Genomic DNA, 15,136 nt, shown 5'->3' on the forward strand with positions numbered 1-15,136 from the left:
CTTCTCAACATTGTATTGCTGAACAAACTGTGTCTGTCAAATTCACAGAGACAATGTTCCACACTTAGTAAATTGACTACATACATATGGAGATCTATCGCACAGAAAAGGCCCATCAATGCATCATGTCTGTGCCGGTCAAAAACAGTCAACTAATTGTTCTAATTCCATTTTTTAGCACTTGCCCTAAACCCTACTATGCTTTAATACAGGAAGCGCATATCTACATCCTTCTAAAATGTTATAAGGATTTCTGCCTCTACCACTGTTGCAGACAGTGTGTTCCAGATTCCCAACACTGTCTGGTGAAAAAGCCTTTCCTCACTTCCCCTCTAAACCTTCTGTGCTTTACCTTAAATCTATGTCCCTGGCCATTGATTCTTCCTTCAAGGAGAAAAGTTTTAAACATCTCAATCATGTTCACCATCAATCTCCTCAGCTCCAAGGAAAACAATTCCAGTCTGTCCAGTATGTCTCCATTATTGAAACTCTCCAGCCCAGGCAACTTCCTGGTAAATCTACTCTGTGCCGTCTCCAGTGACATCCCTCCTATAATTCGGACTCCAGAACAAATCGGGGAGGTGATGGCTTAGTGGTATTATCACTGGACTGTTAATGCAGACACCCAGATAATGTCTGGGGATCCAGGTTCGCATCCTGCCATGGCAGATGGTGGAATTTGGATTCAATAAATATGTGAAATTAAAAATCTAATGATGACCAAAAATCTACTGTTGATCGTCAGGGAAAAACCCATCTGCTAGATGTCCTTTAGGGAAGGAAACTGCCATCCTTACCTGGTCTGGCCTACAGGAATATGGTTGACTCTTAACTGCCCTCTGGGCAATTAGGGATGGGCAATAAATGCAGCCTAGCCAGCAACACCTTCGTCCCATTAATGAATAAAGGAACTGCACACAGTACTTTACCTGTGACCTAACCAACTTTTCATACAGTTCCAGCATAACCTTCCTCCTCCTAAACTCTCTGCCTCAGCTAATTAAGGCAAGTATCATAAGCCTCTTTAACCCCTTTATCCAGCCATCCTGAAACTTTAACGGACTGGCGTACATGCACACTGAGGTCCCTCTGATCCTCTGTGTTTCCCAAGGTCCTACCATCGATCCTGTATTCTCTTATTTTGTTTGTCCTGGACAAGTGCATTATCTCACACTTATCAGATTGAATTATACTGCCACTGGCCAGCCCACCTGACTAGTCCTTCCATATCCTGTTGTAATCTAAGGCTATCCACCTCACTGAGCTACCGTGGGCAGGACGGTGGCTCAGTGGTTAGCACTGCAGCCTCACAGCACCAGAGACCCAGGTTCGATTCCAGTCTCGGGTAACTGTCTGTGCGGAGTTTGCACAATCTTCCCGTGTCTGCATGGGCTTCCTCCGGGTGCTCCGGTTTCCACCCACAGTCCAAAGATGTGCAGGCGAGGTGGATCGGTCATGCTAAATTGCCCATAGTGTTTAGGGGTGTGTGGGTTATAGGGGGATGGGTCTGGGTGGGATGGTCCAAGGGGCAGTGGGGGCTTGTTGGGCCGAAGGGCCTGTTTCCACACTGTAGGGAATCTAATCTATTTACCACCCAATCTATTTTTGTATCATCTATGAACTTACTGATCAACACTTCTACATATGTGCAAGATCACCAAATTGATAGACTCCAGAACGTTCTATATGTGAGGTAACAAGGTGTAGAGCTGAATGAACACAGCAGGCCAATCAGCATCAGAGGAGCAGGAAAGCTGACATTTCAGGTCTAGATCCTTTTTCAGAAAAATATCTTCTATATCTTGTCCTTTTTGCCTTCAAAAATAACTACCCTCGTCCAGGAAGAGATTTTCTTTTTAAAGTGAATCTCTGCAGAGGACAATGTAGTATTCCCTTTACCTTAGGTGTGCGTTTTGTGTATTGTTTAGATTTTCATTAATAGTGTGTATATTATTGAGCATTCTGCATCTTCAATGGATAGGGTTTGTTTTATAATAAATCAATACATTTGCATTTACTAATAAAAACCCGGTTGGTGAACTTTTTCATTCTCAGCCTAGTGTAAGAAAGCACATAATTGGCCATATTGGAACTTAGGTAAAATGGTTTTAAATTTACATTGTAACCGTTGGACTAAAGAAAATCAGTTGTTACAAGTTGCGTTATTTATATATTAAAAAAAGAACAAATTTTTTAAAGCACAATTTGGCCCCTCATTCAATTTGTGACTTTGTATGAACTTTTCTCTTTGTCTTCAAGAGCATCAATGTTTATATCGAAGAGGAGGTGCCTTGGCCAATAGTTACCTCCAACTGCCATTATTGATAGAAATTATCTGGTAATTTATATCGTTGCTGTTTTGTGGTATCTTGCTGTGTGTAAATTAGCTCTCATATATCCAGCATGAAAACAGTGACTTCACTATGAAGCACTTACTTGCTTGTAATGTTCTTAGAATGTCCTAAGGTCATAAGTGGTGCAGTGACACATGTGCTTTTTATACTTGTGTCCTATGTACAGGTTCATGCTTTCTCCTGAAGGCGTTTACCACATACTGGATAGGCAACATTGCAGCCTGTGGCTCAGTATCAGACAGGACAGTGCATTTCACAACTATAGGAACAGAAGTGCAGCCATAGCTTTGTGACAAGCTGTGAAAAAATGTTGAAAGTTCTGTTCTTTGCTACCTGCTAGTCATAGATACAAATGTAGGTCCTTATCGTTTGACTATGTTAAAAGTGATTGTGAAACCAACATAAGCTCACCTTGTCAATAATTCAAAATCTAGCTGGGTGCGTCATGGTTCACAGAGAAAACAGAGGAGAAGGTAAGGTAAACTGGGAAGTTATGATTGGATGGTGTCAAACTAGAACAATAAAAATACCTCTATTAAGTTCCAGAGGCATTTTGACACAGCAACTCAATGGGGTCCAAGTTGATGTTTTCCAGGAAGATTGCACAGATAGTGGGACTCAGACACTATTGAGGTTAGATTCAGAACTACAAATACTCCCAAACTCTTTTTATACAATCCTTATCGAGTGGAAGTAAACCATTTGGCCCATAAAGTCCAAACTGACCCTCCATAGAGCATCCCAAATACACCCTTCCCTACCCCAAATTCTCTGTAACCCTGCATTTCCCATGGCTAATCCACTGAGCCTATACATCTTCAGACAATGAGAGGTAACTGGAGCACCCAGCGGAAATCCATACAGAGAGTGTGCAAACTCCACACAGACAATCGCCCAAGGCTGGAATCAAACACAGGTCCCTGGTGCTGTGAAGCAACAGTGCTAACCACTGAGCCACCGTGCCGCCCCCAACACTTAGAAACAACATAATATTCCACAAACTGCTTCGAGTGTCCAGTGGCCCAGCTACAGGAATCACATGGGCCCACAATAGTTTAAATCCATAGAACCAAAGCAGAAACTCCAAGCCCCTATATATGTCATTACTGTCACTACAGTTGAGGGCAAGCTCGTCTCATTAATTAATTTTTTATGCAAATACAACAAAATATTCTGCTATTTAATATAATTCTCTAGTGAAGTGTCAGTGATCCTAATCAAACCTTTGCAGAGGTTGCTGCAAGGGCAACAGGCCCCAAAATTGAACCAACAAGTGCTGCTGCATACAGAAAAGCAATACCAGGGGGAGTGTGAGAGATGATGGGAACTGCAGATGCTGGAAAATCCAAGATAACAAAGTGTGGAGCTGGATGAACACATCTCTGATGAAGGGTCTAGGCCCGAAACGTCAGCTTTTGTGCTCCTGAGATGCTGCTTGGCCTGCTGTGTTCATCCAGCTCCACACTTTTGTTATCCAGGGGGAGTGTGAGCTGTTCTCAGGGCTCACTAACCATTGAAACATACTGACAGGAAATTCTGAAGGTATAATTTTATCTGTCTTTCCTGTTATCAATATACGTTTAATACTTGCTAGCAAGTGTAGATGTAACTACTTCCACAACGGCAGCTTTTACACAGGGCAAGCAATTTGTCTTCTAACCAACTGAGGGACATTAATCTCCTTTCACTGGTTACACCTGGTCCATATTTGTCATAAGCCTCAGACTGTGCATTTGCTCTCAACATTGCATTGAAGTCTCTCTTAAGTACAACATTCTCCCTCTTTGGACATACATCAATATTTCTTGGATATTCTGATACACAGCCAAAGCTGTTATTGTCCATCTCAGCTGTTGAGAGATAAACAAGTTCAATGTCAGAACATAGAACAGAGAACAGGGAACATAGAACAATATAGCGCAGAACAGGCCCTTTGGCCCCCCATGTTGAGCCGAACTGTGAACTAATCTAAGCCCCTCCCCCACACTATCCCATCATCACCCATATGCTTATCCAAGGATTGTTTAAATGCCCCTAATGTAGCCGAGTTAACTACATTGGCAGGCAGGGCATTCCATGCCCTTACCACTCTCTGAGTAAAGAACCTGCCTCTGACATCTGTCTTAAATCTATCACCCCTCAATTTGTAGCTCTGGCCCCTTGTATGAGCTGAAGTCATCATCCTCGGAAAAAAGACTCTCACTGTCCACCCTATCTAATCCTCTGATCATCTCGTATGTCTTTATTAAATCCCCTCTTAGCCTCCTTCTCTCCAATGAGAACAGATCCAAGTCCCTCAAACTTTCTTCATCGGGCCTGCGCTCCAGACCAGGCAACATCCTGGTAAATCTCCCTGCACCTTCTCCAATGCTTCCACATCCTTCCTGTAATGGGGCGACCAAAACTGCACGCAATATTCCAAATGAGGCCGCACTAGAATTTTGTACAGTTGCAGCATGACATCACGGCTCCGGAACTCAATCCCTCTACCAATAAAACCTAACACACTGTAAGCCTTCTTAACAGCACTATCAACCTGGGTGGCAACTTTCAGGGATCTATGTACATGGACACCAAAATCCCTCTGCACATCCACACTACCAAGAATCTTTCCATTGACCCAGTATTCTGCCTTGCTATTATTCTTCCCAAAGTGAATCACCTCACATTTATCCACATTGAACTCCATTTGCCACCTTTCAGCCCAATTATGCAGTTTATCCAAGTCTCCCTGCAACCTGCAACATTCTTCCACACTGTCCACCACTCCACCGACTTTAGTGTCATCTGCAAACTTACTAACCCATCCACCTATGCCTGCGTCCAAGTCATTTATAAAAATGACAAACAGCAGTAGTCCCAAAACATATCCTTGAGGCACACCACTAGTGACCTGACTCCAGGCTGAATATTTTCTATCAACCACCACTCGTTGCCTTCTTACAGAAAGCCAGTTTCTAACCCAAACTGCTAAATCTCCCTCAATCCAGTGCCTCTATATTTTCCCCAATAGCCTACCATGTGGAACCTTATCAAAGGCTTACTGAAGTCCATGTACACCAGGTCAACTGCCCTTCCCTCATCTACCTGCTTGGTCACCTTCTCAAAAAACTCAATGAGGTTTGTGAGACACGACCTGCCCTTGATGAATCCATGCTGACTATCTCCAATCAAATTGTTGCTTGCTAGATAATTATAAATCCTATCTCTTATAATCCTTTCCAAACTTTTCCTATAACAGACGTAAGGCTCACTGGCCTATAATTACCTGGGTCATCCCTACTGCCCTTCTTGAACAAGGGCACAACATTTGCAATCCTCCAGTCCTCTGGTACTAAACTTGTAGACAATGAGGACTCAAAGATCAAGGCCAAAGTCTCCGCCACCTCCTCCCTAGCTTCCCAGAGAATCCTCAGAAAAATCCCATCCGGCCCAGGGGATTTATCTACCTTCACACCTTCTAGAATTGATAGCACCTCCTCCTTACTAACCTTAATCCTTTCAATTCTAGTAGCCCGTAACTCAGTCGTCTCCTCTGCAATATTCTCCAGTTCCTCAGTGAAAACAGATGAGAAATAATCATTTAGCACCTCTCCGATCTCCACAGGGTCCACACACAACTTCCCGCTTCTGTCTTTGACCGGCCCTATACCTACTCTAGTCATCCTCTTATTCCTCACAAGCCTATAGAAAGCTTTAGGGTTCTCCTTTATTCTGCCTGCTCATGTCTGCCCATCTCCCCTCCTTGCTCTTCTTCACTCCCTCTTTAAATCCTTCCTAGCTAATCTGTAACTCTCCATCGCCTCATCTGAACCATCTCGTCTCATTGTCACATAAGCCTCCCTCTTCCGCCTAACAAGAGATACAATTTCTTTAGTAAACCACGGTTCCCTTACCTTATCGCTTCCTCCCTGCCTGACAAGGACATACCTATCGAGGACACGCAATATCTGTTCCTTAAACCAGCTCCACATTTCGATTGTCCCCATCCCCTGCATTTTGCTAACCCATTCTATGCCTCCTAAGTCTTGCCTAATTGCATTATAAATGCCCTTCCGCCATCTATAACTCTTGCCCTGTGGCATGTTCCTATCCCTTTCCATTGCTAAACTAAACCTAACTGAATTATGGTCACTCTCTCCAAAGTGCTCACCTACAACTAAATCAAACACTTGGCCTGGTTCATTACCAAGTACCAGATCCAGTGTGGCCTCCCCTCTTGTCAGGAAACCCTCCTGCACACATTGGACGAAAACTGATCCATCCGGCGTACTAGAGTTATAGCATTTCCAGTCAATGTTAGGAAAGTTAAAGTCTCCCATAATGACCACCCTGTTCCTTTCACTCCTGCCCAGAATAGTTTTGCCAATCCTCTCCTCCACATCCCCATTCTCATCCTCCTGTGTTCTAGAACTATACCTCAGTTTCCCATCCCCCTTCTGAGCTAGTTTAAATCCACCCGAATAGCACTAGCGAATTTCCCAACCAGGCTATTAGTGCCCCTCTGGTTCAAGCGGAGACCGTTCTGCTTGTGGAGGTCCCACCTTCCCCAGAATGAGCCCCAATTGTCCATGTACCTGAAGCCCTCCCTCCTGCACCACGTGTTCAGCTGAAATAAGCTTGTGCCAGACATTTAGTTCTATCTTCCGCTGGGTCGATATTACTCCTGGGCGCTGAATCTGTAACATGGAATCACAGTCTCCAAATGAGGGGTCAGTCATTTAGGACTGAAGGTGTTTACTCAAAGAGCCATGAATCTTTTGAATTCTATAGTCCAGATTGCAGTGGATACGCAGTGCCACATATATTCAAAACAGAGTTTGAAACTGGGTACAAATTAAGGAGAAAAGGAGTTAATAATGGAGTTGCAGTGATAGACCAATTGGTCTTGTTGCATGTCAAAGCCAGCTGAAAGGGCCAACCGATTTACTCCAGCTTCTCTTTCTTACATTTTTGTGCTAGGCGTTACACATTTCTAAACAGAGACCTGCGTCTCACTCTGGCCCTTTTGCATGGCTTTTCCCTGCCTCCTTTACAAGTGAGTAGAATTAAAAGAATAAACTTGTATTTACAGAGGAACTTTCATGAGGCCATTCAAACATACAGTACAGCCAATGAACTACAGTTAAAGTGTAGTCATGGTCATGCTTTTGTCAGCTGTATTTCACTGCTGCCTACTGAGTCAGAAGGCACAAGTACCACTGCTAGGGTGTACATGAAAATCGAGGCTAAAACTCTTGTGCAATACTGAGCTATTCTAATTTTGAAAATGACTCATATTCAACTTCACACATTAACTCTGTTCCTCTCTCCACAAATGCTGTCAGAGCTGCTAAATTTTCCCACCATTTTCTGCTTTCATTTCAAATTTCCAACAACTAGTCACTTGCTTTTACACAAGACAGCTACGCCAGGCGTGGCCTAGCCAATATTTATCCCTCAAGATTGCAAAATCAGATGATCTGTTTGTTATCAAATTGCCGTTTGCAAGAGTTTGTTGTGTGCAGCATGGTTCCTGTGGTTCTGACGTTGTAACAGTGAGTATCCTTCACAAAGTACCTTCTAGGCTGGAAAGCCCTATTTACAATGGTCCTGTGATCACAAAAGGCACTACTTAAACGCAAGATCTTCTTTCCTTAACTGAGGAAATTCAGGAGCCACTTTGCAAGCTGCAAGTTCCCACAAACAGAAATATAATCATGAACAAATAATTTGTTTTGGTAAATATTGTGGATGCTGGAGATTGCAAAGTGCTGGAGAAACTCAGATGTTTGAATGACATTGGTCAACTGATAAATTCTGGTGAGCAACTCTCAGTGCTATTCTGCACAATGTGGTTTGTGAGCTCAAGACTCTGGTATGAGCGCTTTAAGATCTACCCTTCTGTGAGAAGGCTACCAGTCATACATGGCTGATGTCGACGTATGTTTTATTTATTTGAGAAGGGAACCGAGTAGCAAGGGTGTTTACTGTCATCCATGCTCCTAAAATGCTGTGGGAGAGAGGATACTGAGAATGGAGCAGGAAGAAGTATCAAGGAGATGTGGGTGGATGCTTCACAGGATGTTGTACAATATAGTGTACAACATGGTCAGCCAGAACAAAGGAAAAGCCCGAAATTATGGCAGTATTTGTCAATGGACACAATAAGTTTTATGGACTGAACATAAATGAGTAAAACACCAGCCTAATGGCTCTAAATGACGAAGGAAGTATCAAGATTGGAAGCATTGAGACAGAGACAAGTGGACAGATTCAAGTACTTTAGCTTGAGCATCAACAAGAATGAAATCCAGGTTGCTCCGGTAACAGGTGATAGCAATTCCTTAAGTAGTGATGTTGAAGTCCAAGAGCTTCATCATGAAGCTGAGAAGAAGTCTGGTGCAGCCACTGCTGTGGAGTTGGACTCGGAAGAAAGAGGATGAGAGAAGGAGAACAGCTTTGAAAGGGTAACTCTGGTGCGGTATATTCAGAATTAGCTGGGCAGACAGAATGATAGATGATTGGGGTTAGACAAATAGTTAAAGTTCAGAATTGGGTGGATTTGGAAGTACAGCTGGAGAGAGAAAGATAGTCAGGTGCCAGCATTGGAAACAAAGACTCAGTAGTATTTTCCTTGCAACAATTGGAAAGAAAAAATGGGGGCAAAAACAGAAGAGGAAGAAGAAAAATCAGATGCCTAACATTGAAATATGGATTGTAGGAGGCTGGAAAAAAACCAGAGAAGAAGTAAGATAATATCAACCACTCCACTAGGGTACAGTGATAACAAAATATGGCAAACCCAGACAAACCCGCCTCAGAATGCTATAGGTTTAAATCAGGTCAATCTTCTAACTCTAGGAAATGTGTGCCTGCTCAACTAGTTAGAACATAGAACATTACAGCACAGTACAGGCCCTTCGGCCCTCGATGTTGTGCCGACCTGTCATACCGATCTCAAGCCCATCTAACCTACACTATTCCATGTACGTCCATATGCTTGTCCAATGACGACTTAAATGTACCTAAAGTTGGCGAATCTACTACCGTTGCAGGCAAAGCGTTCCATTCCCTTACTACTCTCTGAGTAAAGAAACTACCTCTGACATCTGTCCTATATCTTTCCCCCCTCAATTTAAAGCTATGCCCCCTCGTGCTCACTGTCACCATCCTAGGAAAAAGGCTCTCCCTATCCGCCCTATCTAACCCTCTGATTATTTTATAGGTTTCAATTAAGTCACCTCTCAACCTTCTTCTCTCTAATGAAAACAGCCTCAAGTCCCTCAGCCTTTCCTCGGAAGATCTTCACTCCAGACCAGGCAATATCCTAGTAAATCTCCTCTGCACCCTTTCCAAAGCTTCCACATCCTTCTTATAATGCGGTGACCAGAACTGTACGCAATACTCCAAGTGCGGCCGCACCAGAGTTTTGTACGGCTGCAGCATAACCTCTTGGTTCCGGAACTCGATCCCTCTATTAATAAAAGCTAAAACACTGTATACCTTCTTAACAGCCCTGTCAACCTCGGTGGCAACTTTCAAGGATCTGTGTACATGGACACCGAGATCTCTCTGCTCATCTACACTACTAAGAATCTTACCATTAGCCCTGTACTTTGCCCTCCAGTTACTCCTACCAAAGTGCATCACCTCACAGTTGTCCGCATTAAACTCCATTTGCCACCTCTCAGCCCAGGTCTGCAGCTTATCTATGTCTCTCTGTAGCCTACAATATCCTTTGTCACTATCCACAACTCCACCGACCTTAGTGTCATCTGCAAATTTACTAACCCATCCTTCTACACCCTCATCCAGGACATTTATAAAAATGACAAACAGCAGTGGACCCAACACCGACCCTTGCGGTACACCACTAGTAACTAGTCTCCAGGATGAACATTTTCCATCAACTACCACCCTCTGTCTTCTTTCAGCAAGCCAATTTCCGATCCAAACTGCTATATCTCCCACAATTCCATTCCTCCGCATTTTGTACAATAGCCTATTGTGGGGAACCTTATTGAATGCCTTGCTGAAATCCATATACACCACATCAACCAGTTTACTCTCATCTACCTGTTTGGTCACCTTCTCAAAGGACTCAATAAGGTTTGTGAGGCACGGCCTTCCCTTCACAAAACCGTGCTGACTATCCCTAATCAATTTATTCTTTTCTAGATGATTATAAATCCTATCCCTTATATCCTTTTCCAACACTTTACCAACAACTGAGCTAAGGCTCACTGGTCTGTAATTACCAGGGTTGTCTCTACTCTCCTTCTTGAACAGGGGAACCACATTTGCTATCCTCCAGTCATCTGGCACTATTCCTGTAGACAATGACGAGTTAAAGATCAATGCCAAAGGCTCGGCAATCTCCTCCCTGGCTTCCCAGAGGATCCGAGGATAAATCCCATCCGGCCCAGGGGACTTATCTATCTTCACCCTCTGAAGGATTTCTAATACCTCTTCCTTGTAAACCTCAATCCCACCTAGTCTAGTAGCCTGTATCTCAGTATTCTCCTCTTGGGAACCAGGCCAGTGAACCTTCATTGCATTCCTTCTAGGGTAAGTGTGTCCTTGCACACGGTACTCCACAGTTTCTCTGCTGCTTTCAAACCCTTCCAAGAATGCGGTCACCAGAACTGTATGCAGTACTCCAGTTGTGGCTTAACCAGTGTTTTATACAGATCCAGCATAACTTCCTTGCACTTGTATTCTAATAAAGGCAAACATTGCACATGCCTTTGTAAGCACAAAAATCTACCTGCACTGTTACCTTCAGAGGTCCGTGGATATGCACACTAAGGTCCCTCTGCTGTTCAGTACTTTCCAGAGCTGCACTATAGTCTCTTCCCTTGTTGGACCTCAACTAGGTGCATTACCTCACACTTTGCTGGGGTGAATTCCATTTGTTACTGGCCTGCCCACCTGACCAGACTGTTCATATCCTCTTACACCTAATGGCTATCCTCCTCACTATTTAGAATCATAGAATCCCAACCGTATGGAAGTAGGCCATTCAGCCCATCTAATCCACACTGACCCTCCGATGACCATCCCACCCAGGTCCAACCCACCTACCATAGCTCTATAACCTTGCATTTCCCACAGCCAATACATCTAACCTACACATCTTTGGACTGAGGGGAGAAACCAGAACACCCAGAGGGAACCCACACAGACATGAGTAGAATGTGCAAACTCCATTCAGACAGTTGGCCAAGAGCGAAATTGAACCTGGGTCCCTGGCACTGTGAGGTAACAGTGCTAACCACTGACCCACAATGTCACCCAACTGAGCATCTTGCTGATTCTTTTGTCATTCATGAATTTCTTGATTATACCCCTACATTTAAGTCCAAATCATTAACGTACACCACAGATAGCAAGGCACCCAGCACTGAGCCCTGTGGAACCTATTCGTAACAGTCTTTCAATCACAGAAACGTCCCTCTACCGACATACTCAGCTCCCTGCTCTCGGTCAATTTTGGATCCAACATGTCACTTGCCTTGGATCCTATTGGATCCAACTTTCTTGACTAGTCTGCCACAAGACTCCTTATCACAAGCTAAAGTCCACATAAACGACATTAAATACATTACCCTCATCAGCAATCCTGGTTACTTCTTTCTCAAAATTTTGATCAAATTTGTCAAACACAACCTTCTCTTCACAAAGTTATGCCTACAATGTCTGATTGATTCCTACCTCTCCAAGTACAGATATATTCAGTCCCTCAGACTTCTTCCTAATAACTTTCCCACAGATGAGGCTAGATTGACTGGCTTGTAAATTCCCAACCTATCTCTTCCTCCATTTAGCAGATCTGCAGTCCTCTGGCACCTCTCCTGTAGTGCGAGAGAATTTGAAAGTTACTGTCAGGGTTACAGATTATCGCCTGCCTTGCTTCCCTTATCAACCTGGGGTACAACTCATCCGAGCCTGCGGGTTTATCCTCTTCTAAGGCTACCAAGCCCTGGGTATTCACTCTCTCTGTTAATTTCTTCTAGTATTTCACAGCCCTCCACTGTATGGCTATACTTGTCATCCTATTTCTATTTGGGGTGGCATAGTGGTTAGCACTACCATCTCACAGCACCAGTGACTTGGGTTCAATTCTACCCTCGGGCATCTGTCTGTGTGGAGCTTGCACATTCATCCTGTGTCTGCGTGGGTTTCCTCCAGGTGCTCCAGTTTCCTCCCAAAGTCCAAAGACATGCAGGTTAGGTGGATTGGTCATGCTAAATTGCTCATTGTGTGCAGGGATATGCAGGTTAGGTGAATTAGCCATAGGAAATGCCAGGATTACAGGGATACAGTATGGAGATGGGTTTGAGTGGGATGCTTCTTGGAGAGTCAGTGTTGTTTTGAGGGCCAAATGGCCTGTTTCCGCATTGTGGGGACTGTATGATTCTATTCCCCTCGGAAGACCAACACAAAGTATTCATTGAAGACTGTGTCCAGTTTCTCATTAGGCACTCTTTCTCTAGCTATTCTGTTTATATAGTTTTAAAATACCTTATAACCTACATTGAGTTGCCAATCCTGCCCATCTTTCAGCCAAGTCTCAGTCACGGTTATGATATCATACTCCCATTTGTCTTCCTGCGCCCCAGCTCATTTGTTTTATTCCTCAAACTCTTTGCATTAAATATATTCCATTTTGGTTTGCTAAGATCACTTCTTTCTTATCTAGGCTATGTTTCATCCACCTTTCCCACTCACTTACATGTGTTTTAAATTCTAATTCCACGTCAGCTTCTCTCCCGTCTAAACTACTCATCAGGAACCCAATCCCCTGCTAATCTACTTTAAGTCAACCCCAACAGCATTGGTAAACTTCCCTCTGAGGATGATGGTCCTGTTCAGGTGCGCAGTCTGTTTTGAAAAGCTCAGTGCTACAACAGTAAAGGAACAAGTTGTTTTAAGTTTATTCTTTATATTATGAAATGCCAGAGGCAAAATTCCGCATAAACTAAAAAAGGATACAACTTGCAATGACGCAGCATTTCAATGTATATTAAAGTGTTCCACTGAAATATATTGACCGCTTTTATAGATGCAAAGGTAAATGAAGTACCAAGAACCATCAGTGAAATGAACAATTCAATCTGGTTTATGCTGATGTGGGATCAGATTAATATGCCAGCCAATACATCTAGTAATACTGTACATCTTTGTCATCCATCTGAACTATACTTGAATCCTTATTTAAGGACTGATTTGAAGGGTTAAGCAAGAGGGCAGAAAACAAACATGATAGGGAACAAAATAAAACAACCTCAAGCATTACAGCTGGTCTTTAACCTTGCCATGAAAGCAGCAGAGAAAACATTAACTGATTCCTTCATCATACTTCAAATAACATAAATCCTACCTGTGAATTGAGGTTATCTGTTGTCGTGGATCCAATTATTTTAGCCATTCTCAGTCAATTGACAGGGTCCAAAATCAATGCAGCTTCAAGATGGGTCTCTGTTCTTCCCCCAGCTGAACTATAACATTACACTGACCATACATGTTGCATGTCTGGCTGGTATCTGACTCCGAGTAGTTCACCACTTCTGCAATGGTAAACAGCAGGCAGCCAGGAGGGAAGCTGGTGCACCTGCTCAGGTTGCAGAGTTAGTGACTGCTGGACCTTCCTTCCGATTCCTGTCACAATGGCTCTTCAAAGGACTTCAGCTTCGAACTGCCACACACCCAAACCTCCCTCCTACCCCCACCACCAGACGTCACTGTCAACTAGAGAAGTCTAGCACACTGCTGCTCCAGGATATACTTAACCACTATCTGGGCTCTGCAGACCTAGCCACAGTGTGAAAAAACAACAGTATGTACGGATGTATATGCGCCACTTCCCCGACTCTACATCACGGTGATAGATGGGGTTGGAGGAAATCTCACTGTACTTAAGCAAGAGGAACTTTGCCTTTAAAATCCCACCTCCTTCATTGCATCAGGATTGTGTAAAGTTTGGCGGAACTGGTTTCAGGAAGTTTGGGGTTCAGTTGTTTTCCAAGCATGTTTCTTGCTCCAAAATCCATGCCGACTTTCCTTAATTAATCCATATTTGCCCAAGTGCAATCAAACAGCATCTGCTCAGTGATGCCCAGTTTGGGTTCCACCAGGGCTATTCAGCCCCTGACCTCATTATAGCCTCGGTTCAAACACGGACAAAAGAGCTGAATTCCAGAGATGAGGTGAGAGTGACAGCCCTTGATATCAAGGTTACAGTTGACAGAGCGTGGCATCAAGGAACTGTTGCAAAATTGGAGTCAATGGGTGTCAGTGAGCAAACACTCCACTATTTAGAGTCATATCTGAGATGGTTGTGGTTATTTTTGTTCAGTCATCTCTCTAGGATATCTCTGCAGGAATTCGCTGGGGTAGGGTCTGAGACCTAACCATCTGCAGCAGCTTCATCAATGACCTTTCCTCCATCATAATGTCAACAGTGGGGATGTTCACCAATGATTGCACAATGCTTATCAGCATTTGTGACTCTTCAGATACTGAAGCAGTCCATGTTCAAATACAACAAGATCTGGATAACATCCAGGCTTGGAATGAAAAGAGGCAAGTACCATTTGTGCCAAACAAATATCAGGCAATGGCCATCTCCAATAAGAGGCAATATCCAATGGAATTACCATCACTATCGACATCCTGGGGGTTACCATTGACCGGAAACTCAATTGCACTTGCAAAATAAATAGTGTCTCTGAGAACAAGTCACAAGCTAGGAGTACTGCAGCAGGCAACTCACTCCTGACTCCCCAAAGCCTGTCTAC

At 43.6% G+C, this 15,136-nt stretch overlaps 1 protein-coding gene across 1 annotated transcript in view; it reads right to left on the bottom strand.

Annotated features, from left to right (window-relative positions):
• Positions 1-13,947, bottom strand: part of LOC125461399 (enhancer of filamentation 1-like) — a 126,507-nt gene extending 112,560 nt beyond the window's left edge. Inside the window, exon 1 of the mRNA XM_048550130.2 lies at positions 13,720-13,947. Within this exon, the coding sequence (XP_048406087.1) occupies positions 13,720-13,767 (48 nt within the window). The 5' untranslated portion in view covers positions 13,768-13,947. The remainder of the gene's footprint in view (positions 1-13,719) is intronic.
• Positions 13,948-15,136: the final 1,189 nt, after the last annotated feature.

The sequence above is a fragment of the Stegostoma tigrinum genome, chromosome 19, assembly GCF_030684315.1.
Source record: "Stegostoma tigrinum isolate sSteTig4 chromosome 19, sSteTig4.hap1, whole genome shotgun sequence".
NCBI lineage: Eukaryota > Metazoa > Chordata > Chondrichthyes > Orectolobiformes > Stegostomatidae > Stegostoma > Stegostoma tigrinum.